Raw genomic sequence first — 13,352 nt, 5'->3', positions numbered from 1 at the left:
TGATAATCAGTTGTCTGCTTGACGTTTATTCAGCTGTGTAAAAACTATAACTTTAATCTCAGCCAGACCGATTTACTCGGGAACAAATAAAATACTGAAAAAAGCCAAACAATAACATTTTTAAGTGGCTGCGATGGGCCAAGTAGCAGCAGTGGGCTTCCCACTGACTCCCTCTCCTGAGCCTGGATACTTGTAATCCTTAAGGCAAAGGAAATCAAAAGTGACAGTAGACAAATAAAAACCACACAACTCTTAGTAATTGCACATTTATTAACTTGTGTTCTTAAGAATTATTGTCTTGATAACACTAGAGATGAGTATCGTTTAGGTTTTACCCGATACTGGTGCCAAAACGGTACTTTTGAAACGGTACCAGTGCTTAAACGGTACTCGAACTGGTGCTTAAAGAATGGAGAACACAAACTTTGTCTAAAAACCTCTCATGTTTAGCTGTTTTTTTTGTGAAGTCTGCACATTCGACCCAAGTTGAAATGGAGACTCTGGGCCCGTCGACCCCAGAGGGTTAATCAGAAAGCCTTAAGTAGGCTAGTTATGTATCGGGCTAATGTTTAAAGCTTTCACTTGAGCAAAGTAACTCATATTACTGCTAAGTAATGTTAGCTAAGTTCACAACATATTCCATAATAGCACTGCCATACTGCATCACACTCAGTGCATTTCAATCATTGCTCCAGCGAGTTTGATAGCTAGCAAAATAATCATAATTTTAAAAAATAGCATGTGTAACGTACACGTACTGGAAAATTATTTACTAGGACTCACCTATCATGCGACTGTCTTTTTCCATCAAACACTCATTAAAACAGCAACATACAGGTATGTTAGTGCACTCATCAACGACTGTCCGAAGGAGGGGCGGGGTCACACGTTGAAACAGAGGTGCAAGGCAGCCCAGGCGGGGAAATTTTGCTTTTATATTTTGCAACTCATTTTATTTTTATATCTGATAAGAAAACTATTCAGTCAGATAGTTATTTGTGGTGAATGAAATGGGACATAATTGTGTTTATAAAAAATCTATTACTCAGAGTCTTACAGAAAGCACAGGAAGTGAAATTGAATAATTGTGAAATTTTGTGAATTCACTGCTAAAGAAGCTTGGCTGAGAATCAGAAACAGCCAAAATTTTCCAAAAAAGAGGGCAAACATGGTCACAGTGTTATCAAGGAGATAGACCAAGACAAAGCAAATTCCATATCAAGCTAAACTTGAGATGGCAAAGGCCTATCCAAAATGATAGTTATGATAGTTGTCATAACATAGAAAAAGTAAAAGTGATTATTTTGAAGCCATATGTTCACATAGGCAGCTGTTTGAAAGTCTACAATAGTGGCAGACTCACCCTTTCAGCTGACTTGCTGAGAAACTAACCGGAAGTCTTGCAATGATCCAGCACTGAGAGGTGCTCAGCCACTCTGGTAAGACTGCTCCTGAGATGAGGCTGATCAGCTGCAGGTGTGTGATAGCGTTCCAGGTGCAACAAGCCCCATGACAGGGACACCACTCTCTGGGCCCAGACTTGCAGAGAGACCAGAACACAGACAGAGAACATGAGGAGAAGGAGACGTTATCGACCATCTCTTCCTTCTGTAATTATTGGAAACGTAAGATCTTTGCCCAATAAGATGGATGAGCTCACGTCTCTAACCTGGTCACAGAGGGAGTACTGGTATTGTAGCATCATGGGATCCCAGCTGCCGTGAGCAGACAAGACAAGAGACAGCGGTAAGAGGAAAGGAGGGGGACCCTACCCTAACCCACAGTGAAAGAACAACTCTGCAGCAGAGACATTGAGCTGTTAGCCGTTAGCATGCGTCCGTACTACCTGCCCAAACAACGTTGGCGAAGTCTGGAGAGGCCTCAGAACCATCTCAGGCCACAAACATCAGAACTCTCTGCCTGGGAGGGATGTGAGGTGGGCAAATGAACGAAATCATTTCTACAACAGATTTGATTCATCCATGAGGCAGTCTCCAACATCGGCTGCAGACTCACCCACCCCCACTACTGCTGTTCCACCTCTGACACCTCAGACACTTCACACCTCCTCTACTCACCCTGCTCACTCCTCCCCACCCCCAATAACAGCATCCAATACACATTCAACACAAGGCTCCAGCCTGTCTCTCTCAACCGCCCAGGTTAGGAGGGAACTGAGGAGGATTAAAGCCAAGAAGGCAGCGGGCCCAGATGGCATCAGCTCAAGGGTTGTCAGGTCCTGCAGGGACCAACTGTGTGGGGTGATGGAGCACCTCTTAAACCTGAGCCTGAGGCTGGGGATAGTTCCACAGCTCTGGAAAACCTCCTGTGTTGTACCAGTGCCAAAGACTTCTCGCCCCAAGGACCTCAACAGCTATAGGCCAGTGGCTCTGACATCCCACCTGATGAAGACCCTGGTCCTGGCTCAGCTTCGGCACCTGGTGAGCTCAGCCGTCTGGACCCACTTCAGTTTGCCTACCAGCCTGGCATTGGAGCAGATGATGTCGTCATTCACCTCCTACATCGTTCCCTCGCACACCTGGAGACCGCTGGAAGCACTGTGAGAATCATGTTCTTTGATTTCTCCAGTGCCTTCAACACTATTCTTCCCTCGGTCCTGAAGGACAAGCTGGAGAACTCTGGAGTGGACCATCACCTCACTACCTGGATTTTGGACTACCTCACCAACCGATCACAGTATGTGAGAACTCAGGGCTGTGTGTCGGACAGGGTCATCTGCAGTACGGGGGCCCCACAGGGAACGGTTCTGGCTCCGTTCCTCTTCACCATCTACACTGCAGACTTCTCCCACAACTCCACCCAGTGCTTCCTGCAGAAGTTCTCTGATGACTCTGCAATAGTCGGCCTCATCACTGATGGGGATGATAAGGAGTACAGAGGACTGATCCAAGACTTTGTGGACTGGTGCCAGCTGAACTACCTCCACATCAACACCAGTAAAACCAAGGAGCTGGTGGTAGACTTCCGCAGGCACAAACATCATCCACTGCAACCACTGAACATCCAAGGTATGGACATTGAGGCTGTGGACAGCTACAGGTACCTTGGTGTTCATCTGAACAACAAACTGGACTGGACTCATAATCCAGACGCCCTCTACAGGAAAGGGCAGAGCAGACTGTACCTGTTGCGGAGACTCAGGTCGTTTGGAGTAGAGGGCCCACTCCTGAAGACCTTCTATGACTCTGTGGTGGCCTCAGCCATCTTTTATGGTGTGGTCTGCTGGGGTGGCAACATCTCTGTCGGGGACAGGAAGAGACTGAACAGGGTGATCTGCAGGGCCAGCTCGTACCCCAGTGCAATACTCTTTTTCTGACAAAGTTGTATTTTTACTCAGTTGTATAAAGCATTTGTATTCTATTTTTATCCTATTGTATATTTTATTATATTTATTCTACTGTATATAGTATTTTATTTTATTCTATTCTGTACAGTTGTGTACAGTATTTTATTCTTATTGTATTCTAATTTTTGCTATATAACTTTTGCACTGTCCACTTCCTGCTGTGACAAAACAAATTTCCCATTTGTGGGACTAATAAAGGTTATCTTATCTTATCTTATCTTATTTTATCTTATCTTAGGACACAACAAATAAACATGGTCGGTAAACCAGCGGGGACTGCCAGTCCCAAAACAGACCTGCAAAAGTACAGAAGTCCATAACGCACACATGAACCATGGGTCCCCAGACCCAGGCCCATGACAGGAGTAATACATCCTGTTGATTGGACAGGCGACCTAGTACCTGATTGTGTTTCTAAACCAGGGCTAGCTGGCTGGCGAGTGAACGACAGGTCAAACAATGTAAAGCATCTTAGAGGTCAGAGAAAAAAAGCACAAATCTTAAATCAGCACAAATATTTTTTAAATGTTTGCTATGGAAAAACAAAACCCTTTGAAACATAAATATTTATACAAATTTTAAATAAACATAAACACTTCAACACAAGTCAAACTGGGGCAAGTATCTTCTACTACTATGAGTCTAGACATGATGTGATTTTTTTGTTGTGCTTTATTCTGATAATTTGATAGCCTTCTTCCAACTCTTCTGCTATGCTAAGCCTCCCAAAAAGGTGTAGCCTCATGCTATTGTTCAAATTCCACTTTTCTGTGTCTTAAGTCCTGACCACCTGTCGTGGTCCTAAGTGTTTGGGTAAGAAGACTTTGAAGCAGCAGACTCAGAAAGCAAAAGAAGGAATTGCACACATCACATGTAATTAGCAAACTCCACTTTTCATACAGCGTGTTGGAGAAGGTCTGTGTATATGCTCTCCAATGATCTTTGCACTGCTGCTGAATATTTAATTCTAGACGGTTAGATCTCTTTAACTCTTTTTTTTTTTGACCGACTGCCTTGAAAATTGATGTTCCTATAAATGAACAACTGAATTTAATTTTACTGTTTCAGCAGCATTGAAAGTCGCATTCTTATGTTAAGAGTTAGCTTATGAGTGAGTTCTTCTTCAAGACAAGTAGGTAGGTCTGACAGTCTAACAGTGAAATCAGATTCTTAGACGGGTAATCTGTGTCAATTGGTTGGGGGATGCACAAAATTGCATGCGGGGTTGGTGGTGGGGGGGGGGGGGAGGGGATTTAAAGGTCCAATTGATAATATTTCTCAGAGTCTTGTGACCGAAACATTTTGGTCTGTCTGTAGACTCTGATTTCGCCAGCGTCCATACAAGGAAGTCAATACATAAATCTATAATTTGCACCTAATGCACAATGTAATGAAATTTGACAACAAAATGGATTCTGGAAAACACATGCAGGAAACCAAACATGTTGTATTGTTGTACAAACTTTACTTATTTGTAATGTAAGTTGCACTTTTATAATTATTATTATTATTTTTATTTGTAATGTTGATATGCCAAATTCTACTGGAGCTGGAAAGTTGGTGGTTTGATCCCTGCCTGCTCTCAGTCTGCATGCATTTTGCATTTTTCCTGGGAAAGATACTAACCCAAAGTTTCTCTAATTTCATAAGATTTAGACTTATTTCTTCTTAAAGTTGACCACTTTTATGGGGTAGCTAACTTCAGCTCAGCGTGTTGATTCATGAATTGTCTTCACTGCTGCAGTCCTCCACTGATAACAATGCTCTGCATTAATAAAAGCTTTTAGTTAAAACCAGTGATGAATGAAGGGAATAAACAAGTAATTTAGCCAATACTGGACTGAATTATCACCTCAATAATGTCTGACAGTAACATTAATATAAAACTTGCATCAAAAAAGATGGCTTTTCAACAATACTCATTTTTTTCTTAACCCTTTTCCCCCCACGTTTCACATCAGCATGAGAAAACATTGACAACCTGACAAAGACTCAGGTCTTTGTAAGTTACATGTGGGTCTAACGTTTAAAAGGAAGGAAGGAATCAAACAAACAGAAAGAGGAACCAAAACCACACTCACGTAGAGAGACACAGAGGGGCACAGAGGGGAATTCCGGAGGGAAATGAAAGAAGAAAACTCTTAGTAAAACATAAACATAAAGATTACAAGTAACATACAACAATAAATAGTACAAACAAGGAGAAAAAAAATAAAAGAAATTAAAAAGATTAATGATTGTTCTGAGCATTTCATGTTGCCACAGTGAAACTGGAGCAAAGAGGATCACATGTGGTTCTTATTCACACACATTTGCACACATTGCATGCAAAAGCCCCTGATTTCACAAATCAGATTCCTTTTTATTCAGTTTTTTATTCAGACCTTTTTTCAGAAAGACCACCAAATCATAACTAGTCAGCACCGTCACAGTAAAATCTTATGTTACAAAATCCACTGGCCCACAGATGATTGCTTGTCTGATGATCATGCAGCAAAGCGAAATCCCATGAAAAATATAGCCCAGGTTTGCCAATACACTCAGAAAGTTACATTGGTGTACTTGGTTTACATTTTCTATGGGCTTTGAGCAAGGCTAGGCTGCACTTTTTGCTTAGGAATCAAAATCAGCATCTAGCCAGGGAACTTTTGGCCACTCTCCATGAAACACACTTTATTGTTCAAAACTTTTTTTCAACAAGTTGACCCTCAACCATCAATAAAGTCACTCTGAAAGATATAAATTCTTCCTGGAAACTCTATGTTACTATCTGCTTTGAATAAATCTCACACATTTCAGTGATAATCAGTGTTGGGATCAGCTCTTGTTAGAATTTATTTAATATTAATTTCTAGTATGTAGGCTAAGCGAGCCTACCGCAGACATGAGCGAGACAGATAAATATGAAGGCATGCCGGCTCGGACGTCGCCCGGATCAACAAGGTCCGCGTCAGGTGTTGAGGAACCAGGGCACCCTGACGAAAAGTGGGCTACTGGAACAAGAAGGCATCGGTGGGCAAGAGACGAAAACAGGGCGTTGTTGGAATGCTACTACGCAAGTAACCCCGGCGGAAGGGGCTACATGAATAGGATGAGGGACCTATGATTCTTCGATACCCAACATCCACAATGACGGCGAAACAACTAGTAGCCCAGTGTTCCAACATTCGAAAGAAGGGACTGCTCTCACAGCTAGAGATTGACAAGGTACAACACAAATGCTACGGCAAGGAGGAGTTGCAGAAAGGTGCGACAAAGAAGGTGCATAAGAAATACAGCAAGCTGTCCATACCTGAGGCCTTTAAACTGCCAAGCAAAGACTCACAGCCTTGGCCAGCCGCTTGAGGAGGTACACCAGAGAGATAGAAGGCAGGAGAATAAACCAGCTGTTCTCCACAGAACCAGCAAAGGTGTACTCTCAGTGGCAAGGGAACAATAATAAGAGAACAGCACCACTAAGGCTGGAGACGGAGCAATACTGAAGAGCATATGGGAGAAGGACGCAACCCATAACGGCAATGCTCAGTGGCTAGTGGATCTGAGGGCAGACCACAGCGACCTCCCTGAACAGGGTCCAGTAACCATCACAGTGGCAGATATCCAAGAAAGGGTCTCCAGTATGAAGAGTTGGACAGCACCAGGGCCCGACATGGTTCATGCCTACTGGCTAAAGAAGCTGACTGCACTCCACGAGCGTCTGGCAGCACAAATGAACCAGCTGCTAGTTAACGAGAGACACCCGGAATGGCTAACCGAAGGTCGGACGGTCCTGATCCCCAAGGACCCCAAGAAGGGACCAGTCCCCTCCAACTACCGACCAATAACCTGCCTCAGTACTACATGGAAGCTCCTGTCAGGCATCATATCGGCTAAGATGAACAGGCACATGGGTCAATACATGAGTGGGACACAGAAAGGAATTGGCAAGAATACCAGAGGCGCAAAACACCAGCTACTGGTAGACAGAACAGTCAGCCGAGACTGCAAGACCAGACTGACCAACCTGTGCACTGCCTGGATTGATTACAAGAAGGCCTATGACTCAATGCCCCACAGCTGGATACTGGAATGCCTAGAACTATATAAGATCAACAGGACCCTGAGAGCCTTCATCAGGAACTCAATGGGGATGTGGCGTACAACACTAGAGGCCAACTCCAAGCCCATAGCACAAGTCACCATCAAGTGCGGGATCTACCAAGGAGATGCTCTGTCCCCACTGCTGTTCTGCATAGGCCTGAACCCCCTCAGTGAGATCATTAACAAGACTGGCTACGGATACCGACTACGGAACGGAGCAGTTGTCAGCCACCTCCTGTACATGGATGACATGAAGCTGTATGCCAAGAGTGAACGAGACATCGATTCACTGATCCACACTACCAGGCTATACAGCAATGACATTGGAATGTCGTTCGGACTGGAGAAGTGTAGTCGGATGGTAACAAAGAGAGGGAAGGTAGTCAGAACTGAGGGGATTGAACAGTTACAAGTACCTGGGGATCCCACAGGCAAATGGGAACCATGAAGAGGCCGCTAGAAAGGCTGCAACCACCAAGTACCTGCAGAGGGTCAGGCAAGTCCTGAGGAGTCAGCTGAATGGTAAGAACAAGATCCGGGCCATCAACACGTACGCCCTGCCCGTGATCAGGTACCCTGCTGGGGTAATAGGCTGGCCAAAGGAGGAGATAGAAGCCACTGACATCAAGACAAGAAAGCTCCTCACCATGCATGGAGGGTTTCACCCCAAGTCCAGCACCCTGAGGCTGTACGCTAAGCGGAAGGAAGGGGGCCGGGGACTGGTGAGTGTCAGCACCACAGTCCAGGATGAGACAACGAACATCCAAGAATACATTGGGAAGATGGCCCCAACTGACCGAGTGCTCAGTGAATACCTCAGGCAGCAGAAACCCAAGAAAGAGGAGGGAGACGAGGAACCATCATGGAAGGACAGGCCCCTGCACGGTATGTACCACCGGCAGATAGAGGAGGTGGCTGATATCCAGAAATCCTACCAGTGGCTGGACAAAGCTGGACTGAAAGACAGCACAGAGGCACTAATCGTGGCAGCACAAGAACAAGCTCTGAGTACAAGATCCATAGAGGCTGGGGTCTATCACACCAGGCAAGACCCCAGGTGCAGGCTGTGTAAAGATGCCCCAGAGACAATCCAGCACATAACAGCAGGGTGCAAGATGCTAGCAGGCAAGGCATACATGGAACGCCATAACCAAGTGGCCGGCATAGTGTACAGGAACATCTGTGCCGAGTATAACCTGGAAGTCCCGAGGTCAAAATGGGAGATGCCCCCAAGGGTGGTGGAGAATGACCGAGCTAAGATCCTGTGGGACTTCCAGATACAGACGGACAAAATGGTGGTGGCTAACCAACCGGACATAGTGGTGGTAGACAAACAGAAGAAGACGGCCATAGTGATCGATGTAGCGGTTCCGAATGACAGCAATATCAGGAAGAAGGAACACGAGAAGCTGGAGAAATACCAAGGGCTCAGAGAAGAGCTCGAGAGGATGTGGAGGGTGAAGGTAACGGTGGTCCCCGTGGTAATCGGAGCACTAGGTGCGGTGACTCCCAAGCTAGGCGAGTAGCTCCAGCAGATCCCGGGAATAACATCGGAGATCTCTGTCCAGAAGAGCGCAGTCCTGGGAACAGCTAAGATACTGCGCAGGACCCTCAAGCTCCCAGGCCTCTGGTAGAGGACCCGAGCTTGAAGGATAAACCGCCCACAGGGGCGTGCTGGGTGTTTTATATATATATATATATGTGTGTAGTATATACATTGGGTGAATGTGCAGTAGTAGCAGCAAGCAGGTGCATTCTGTACATTAATATGAATAGACATCTGACTATTTTACAGGATAGACAATATAAACATATTTAAAATTAAAGGAATTGAAATGTACATTGTGCCTTGGTTTAGTGTCTGGAAGAGTCCTGACGCAGTCAATTATAGATGATGTGAGAAGGCGGGTGTGTGTGTTTAGGGCCCGGATGGCTTGGGGATAGAAGCTCCTCTTGAGTCTCTCTGTCCTTGCCCGGATGATGCAGAACCTTCTACCAGATTGCAGAAGTTGGAACAGTTTGTTGCCAGGATGGGACGGGTCCTTCAGTATCTGCGCTGCTCTAGTCCGGCATCTCCTGGTGTAGGTGTCCTGAAGCGGGGGGAGAGCAACTCTGCAGCAGCGTTCTGCTGTACGGATCACTCTCTGGAGAGCTTTTTGGTCCTTCACACAGCTGTTTTAGGTGACATGAATGAGTTGAAGGGAAGTTATGAACTGTTTCTGAGAGACAAATAACCCCAGGATCCTTTTTTAGGTAGCTGACAGCTGGTAACTGTGCAGGTTACTTTCCCTAGTAACTAGTTACTTTGAAAGTAACGAGTAACTTGAAGTAACTGAGTTACTTTTGAGAGAAGTAACTAGTAATGTAACTAAGTTACTTTTTTAAAGTAACTTACCCAACACTGGTGATAATGAACACATTTTCTTTATTTGCACTGAATTAACTTACTTAGTGACTAGTTTGTCATGAAGTTCTAAATATTAAAAAGTTAACAATACAACTATAATTGTAATGACGATGTAGCATTTTTCATAATTCATATTTAGTATGATCCAATCAAATACTACTTGCATTTTCACAGTTAAAGTAGAAGCCACAGTCAAATTCCGAGTAAAAAAACCAAACAATAACCACTTCCTTCTGAGCTCTTCAGATAAATGTGTGACCTCCTTTGAACACATCATCTTTGGTCCTTGGAGAGAGTCACAGAGCTTCATTATGGTGGCTTGCGAAAGACAGCTTCTAGGCCTGGCTTTGGCCTGCATCGCCTTCGTGGGAAGCATCATAAGCTGTGCTCTCCCCACATGGAGAATCATGACAGCCTTCAAAGATTTAGAAATGCTCATGTGCATTGTGGAGGGTTTATGGAAGAGATGTGCGATCTCACCAACAGGTCAAATGCAGTGCATGGGGTACGAATATATGCTGTTACCTGAAGACATGAAGGCTGCCAGAGGACTCATCATCACTGCCATTTTCATTGAGGTCCTTGGGATCCTGCTTGGTGTGGCTGGGAGGAATTTTATGAACTTTGTGCCAGACGAAAGGCAAAGGAGCAAAATGGCTCTGACTTCTGGAATTGCCTTCCTCATTGCAGGCTTCTTTTTTCTCATCCCAGTCAGCTGGACCACCAACACCATCAATGATCATTTTCATCCTACCCAGTCTACTTATGGTCCTGATCATGGGGTACTTAAAAAGATGGAGTTGGGAGCCGCGCTCTACATTGGCTGGTTCACCACCGTCCTTCTGTTCCTGGGAGGAGGCCTCGTATGCAGCTCCTTTTTCCGCAGAAATGGAACTGAGTAGAACATTACTCCAACTCTGTGTAAGCAAGGCCTTACTTATCGCTTTTAAAATAAGGCCTATTTTCATACATCGAGCAGTTTTTTGGAAATAAGAAAAAGGTTTTATGAAAGTTTTCACCTTGAGTTTGTCAGTGGAATGAGTAGATTAACAAAGTATAAAATCAGATTAAAATGGATAGAAATCTTTACAATTTGATTGTGTAACTTGCTTCTGAATGTATTTTGAGGTATCCTACACCATTATAACCACCTTTCCTATTTTTTTTTCCATTTATTCTTTTTGTTATTTACTCTGTTGCGTGGAGACAGACTTTACTTTTTTTGGTAAACTGCTATGATTTCTGACTATGTATCCACTGGTTTAAGTCTATGTTATATCTTTCATTACCATCTCTTTATTAAATTGACTCAAAATTGATGATCATGGAATTGTTTTTTCGTTCTTAATATAAATATATTTGATTGATTGTTTACAAGTAAAATTGATCTCAAATGAAAATAATATTTCTGAGCATGTAAAATAATCTTTTGCATCTCTTTTTTGTGTCTTTTTTTTGTTTGTTTGCTTGTTTTTGTTTTGTTTTTGTTAAAACGGCTCATTAGGGCACCGGTTATCTTTAAGCGGGCAATCACATGCCAGTGGCCAGCCGGGTTCGAGTCCCCTCGCAGCCCTTTGCCGCATGTCTTCCCCTCTCTCTGCCCTTGCTTTCCTGTCCTCTTTACACTGTGCCTATTGAATAAAAAGTTGAAAAAGGCCAAAAAGAAATATTACAGAAAACGGTCAATAACATATTATGAATGACTTTATAAAAGACTCATCATTTGAGAGTTTCCCATTTTAGAATAAAATGACAAGATGTTAACAAAGACTTGAGTCGGTGTGTTTTTAAGTTTACAAATGATACATTAAAAGAGACAACTAAGTTTTTAGGTTTTTAAGTCGTGGAAGATAATTTAGAGTTGACAAAGTGTCGGTTTCTGTACTTCAACACATCTGTTGTGTCAAACAGTAACTACCAAAAGGATTTAGTTTAGACTGGAGACTGTTTTTGTTGTTGAATGTTGTCATAAAATTTTTAATTACAAACAATACTGAATTATGTTTGTGGGCAATACTTTGTCTATGGTGTAATAAATGCTATTAAGCTTACTGAAAATGAAGATTAGTGTTTGTTTGAGTTTTTTTTTTTTCATAAATTACCACTCCTGACTTAATAAAAAGAATAAATAAACTTGTTGCACGTTTCTTTTCTGGGGGGTTTTGTTGGGCTTAGTCCAGTTGGTTCGATTAGGTTTAGAGGTTAAACACAAAGTCTAAACCTAATCGAGCATCCCGTCTTTAATTTTAAGAGGTGTATTTTATTTCGAGGCTATCATCATTAAAGCCGATGTCAGCAATGTTCTTTGGTTCACCAAGATTTCTTTTCCGCAGGCTTTTTTGCGTTTTTTTCTTCGAGACAGTTGTTTACTTCCATTTTACAGAAAACTGAAAGAAAATCTAGGAATTTATGCACATTTTGTCAGGGCTCTGTGTGCGGGCAGGCAGAGATGAGGATCCAAATGCAGGACTCGAACACAGAATTGAAACTCAAAAACCTCAGCTTTATTGCTGGCAGGAAAACAAACATGAAGTGATGATGGAACACTGAGACCAAGGACACATAGGCATAATCTGATGGTACGACGCGACACTGGGCATGGGAAAACACAGGGCTTAAATACACAGGGTAGTAACGGGGGAATCGGCAACAGGAGGGAGACACAGCTGGGAGAGATCAGGGCTAACGAGACAGGGGGAACAAAGCTGCACATACTAACATCAGACAGGAACAAGAACCTTCAAAGTAAAACAGGAAACAAAACACACTTTACTAAGACACAGACTAGACAGAGACAGACTTGACACTGACCAAAGGCTACTAAATGATAATCATAATCACAACAGTATCAGATCATAAATCATAATATAGAAAAAACACCAAGATAACTGAAACACCAAGTACCAGAGAAACATAAAGGAAAATCCATGATGCAAAAGTACCAAAACATAATGAACTCAAAATACTGGGTCCAACGGACCCAGAACCGTGACACATTTAATACATTTTAATATATTTATCAGTACATTTGAGAATAAATGTAAATATATGTGTGAAAATGTAAGGAAAAACAATCACATGTACTTGTAATGGTGTGAAGATATATTCACATTTCTCTAATTCAGATCAAATATATTTGCATTACTCTTTATATTGTAAGATAAAACCACTACACTAGTAACTGACACAAGCACTGCAACACTACACTTTTATGCTAACAACAGCTTGTTGAAGGAATACTCCTGACTTTCACCTGCACAAACCACGCTTGTCTTAAAGATTCAGAAGCTAAAACGATGCACTTCAGGCCTACAGGGAATATAAATGCCTCCGTCTTTCGCTTCATTTGCCTTCAGGTCTCTGGTTTTACAAATAAAATAATGTTAAAAGCACAGTGACACCCCAAAGACAAAATCATACTTGGTAGTACACGCCTAGTCTGTCAGGGTTAGGTTTTCTTTTCTTTCTTTGTTTCTCTGCACTAGTTCTATTTCCCGT

At 43.0% G+C, this 13,352-nt stretch overlaps 1 protein-coding gene across 1 annotated transcript; it reads left to right on the top strand.

The window, feature by feature from the left end:
• The first annotated feature begins 10,165 nt into the window (after nt 1-10,165).
• LOC146660813 (claudin-4-like) lies at nt 10,166-10,991 on the top strand. The gene has a single exon (XM_085420869.1). It carries the CDS (start codon nt 10,166-10,168, stop codon nt 10,754-10,756), a length of 591 nt encoding a protein of 196 aa, XP_085276995.1. The 3' UTR covers nt 10,757-10,991.
• The last annotated feature ends 2,361 nt before the right edge of the window (nt 10,992-13,352 follow it).

This window comes from Rhamphochromis longiceps, linkage group LG10 (genome assembly GCF_057381845.1).
Source record: "Rhamphochromis longiceps isolate RC_006_pf linkage group LG10, R_longiceps_female_GT1.1, whole genome shotgun sequence".
Classification (NCBI taxonomy): domain Eukaryota; kingdom Metazoa; phylum Chordata; class Actinopteri; order Cichliformes; family Cichlidae; genus Rhamphochromis; species Rhamphochromis longiceps.
This window is presented reverse-complemented; position numbering and strand designations above follow the sequence as displayed.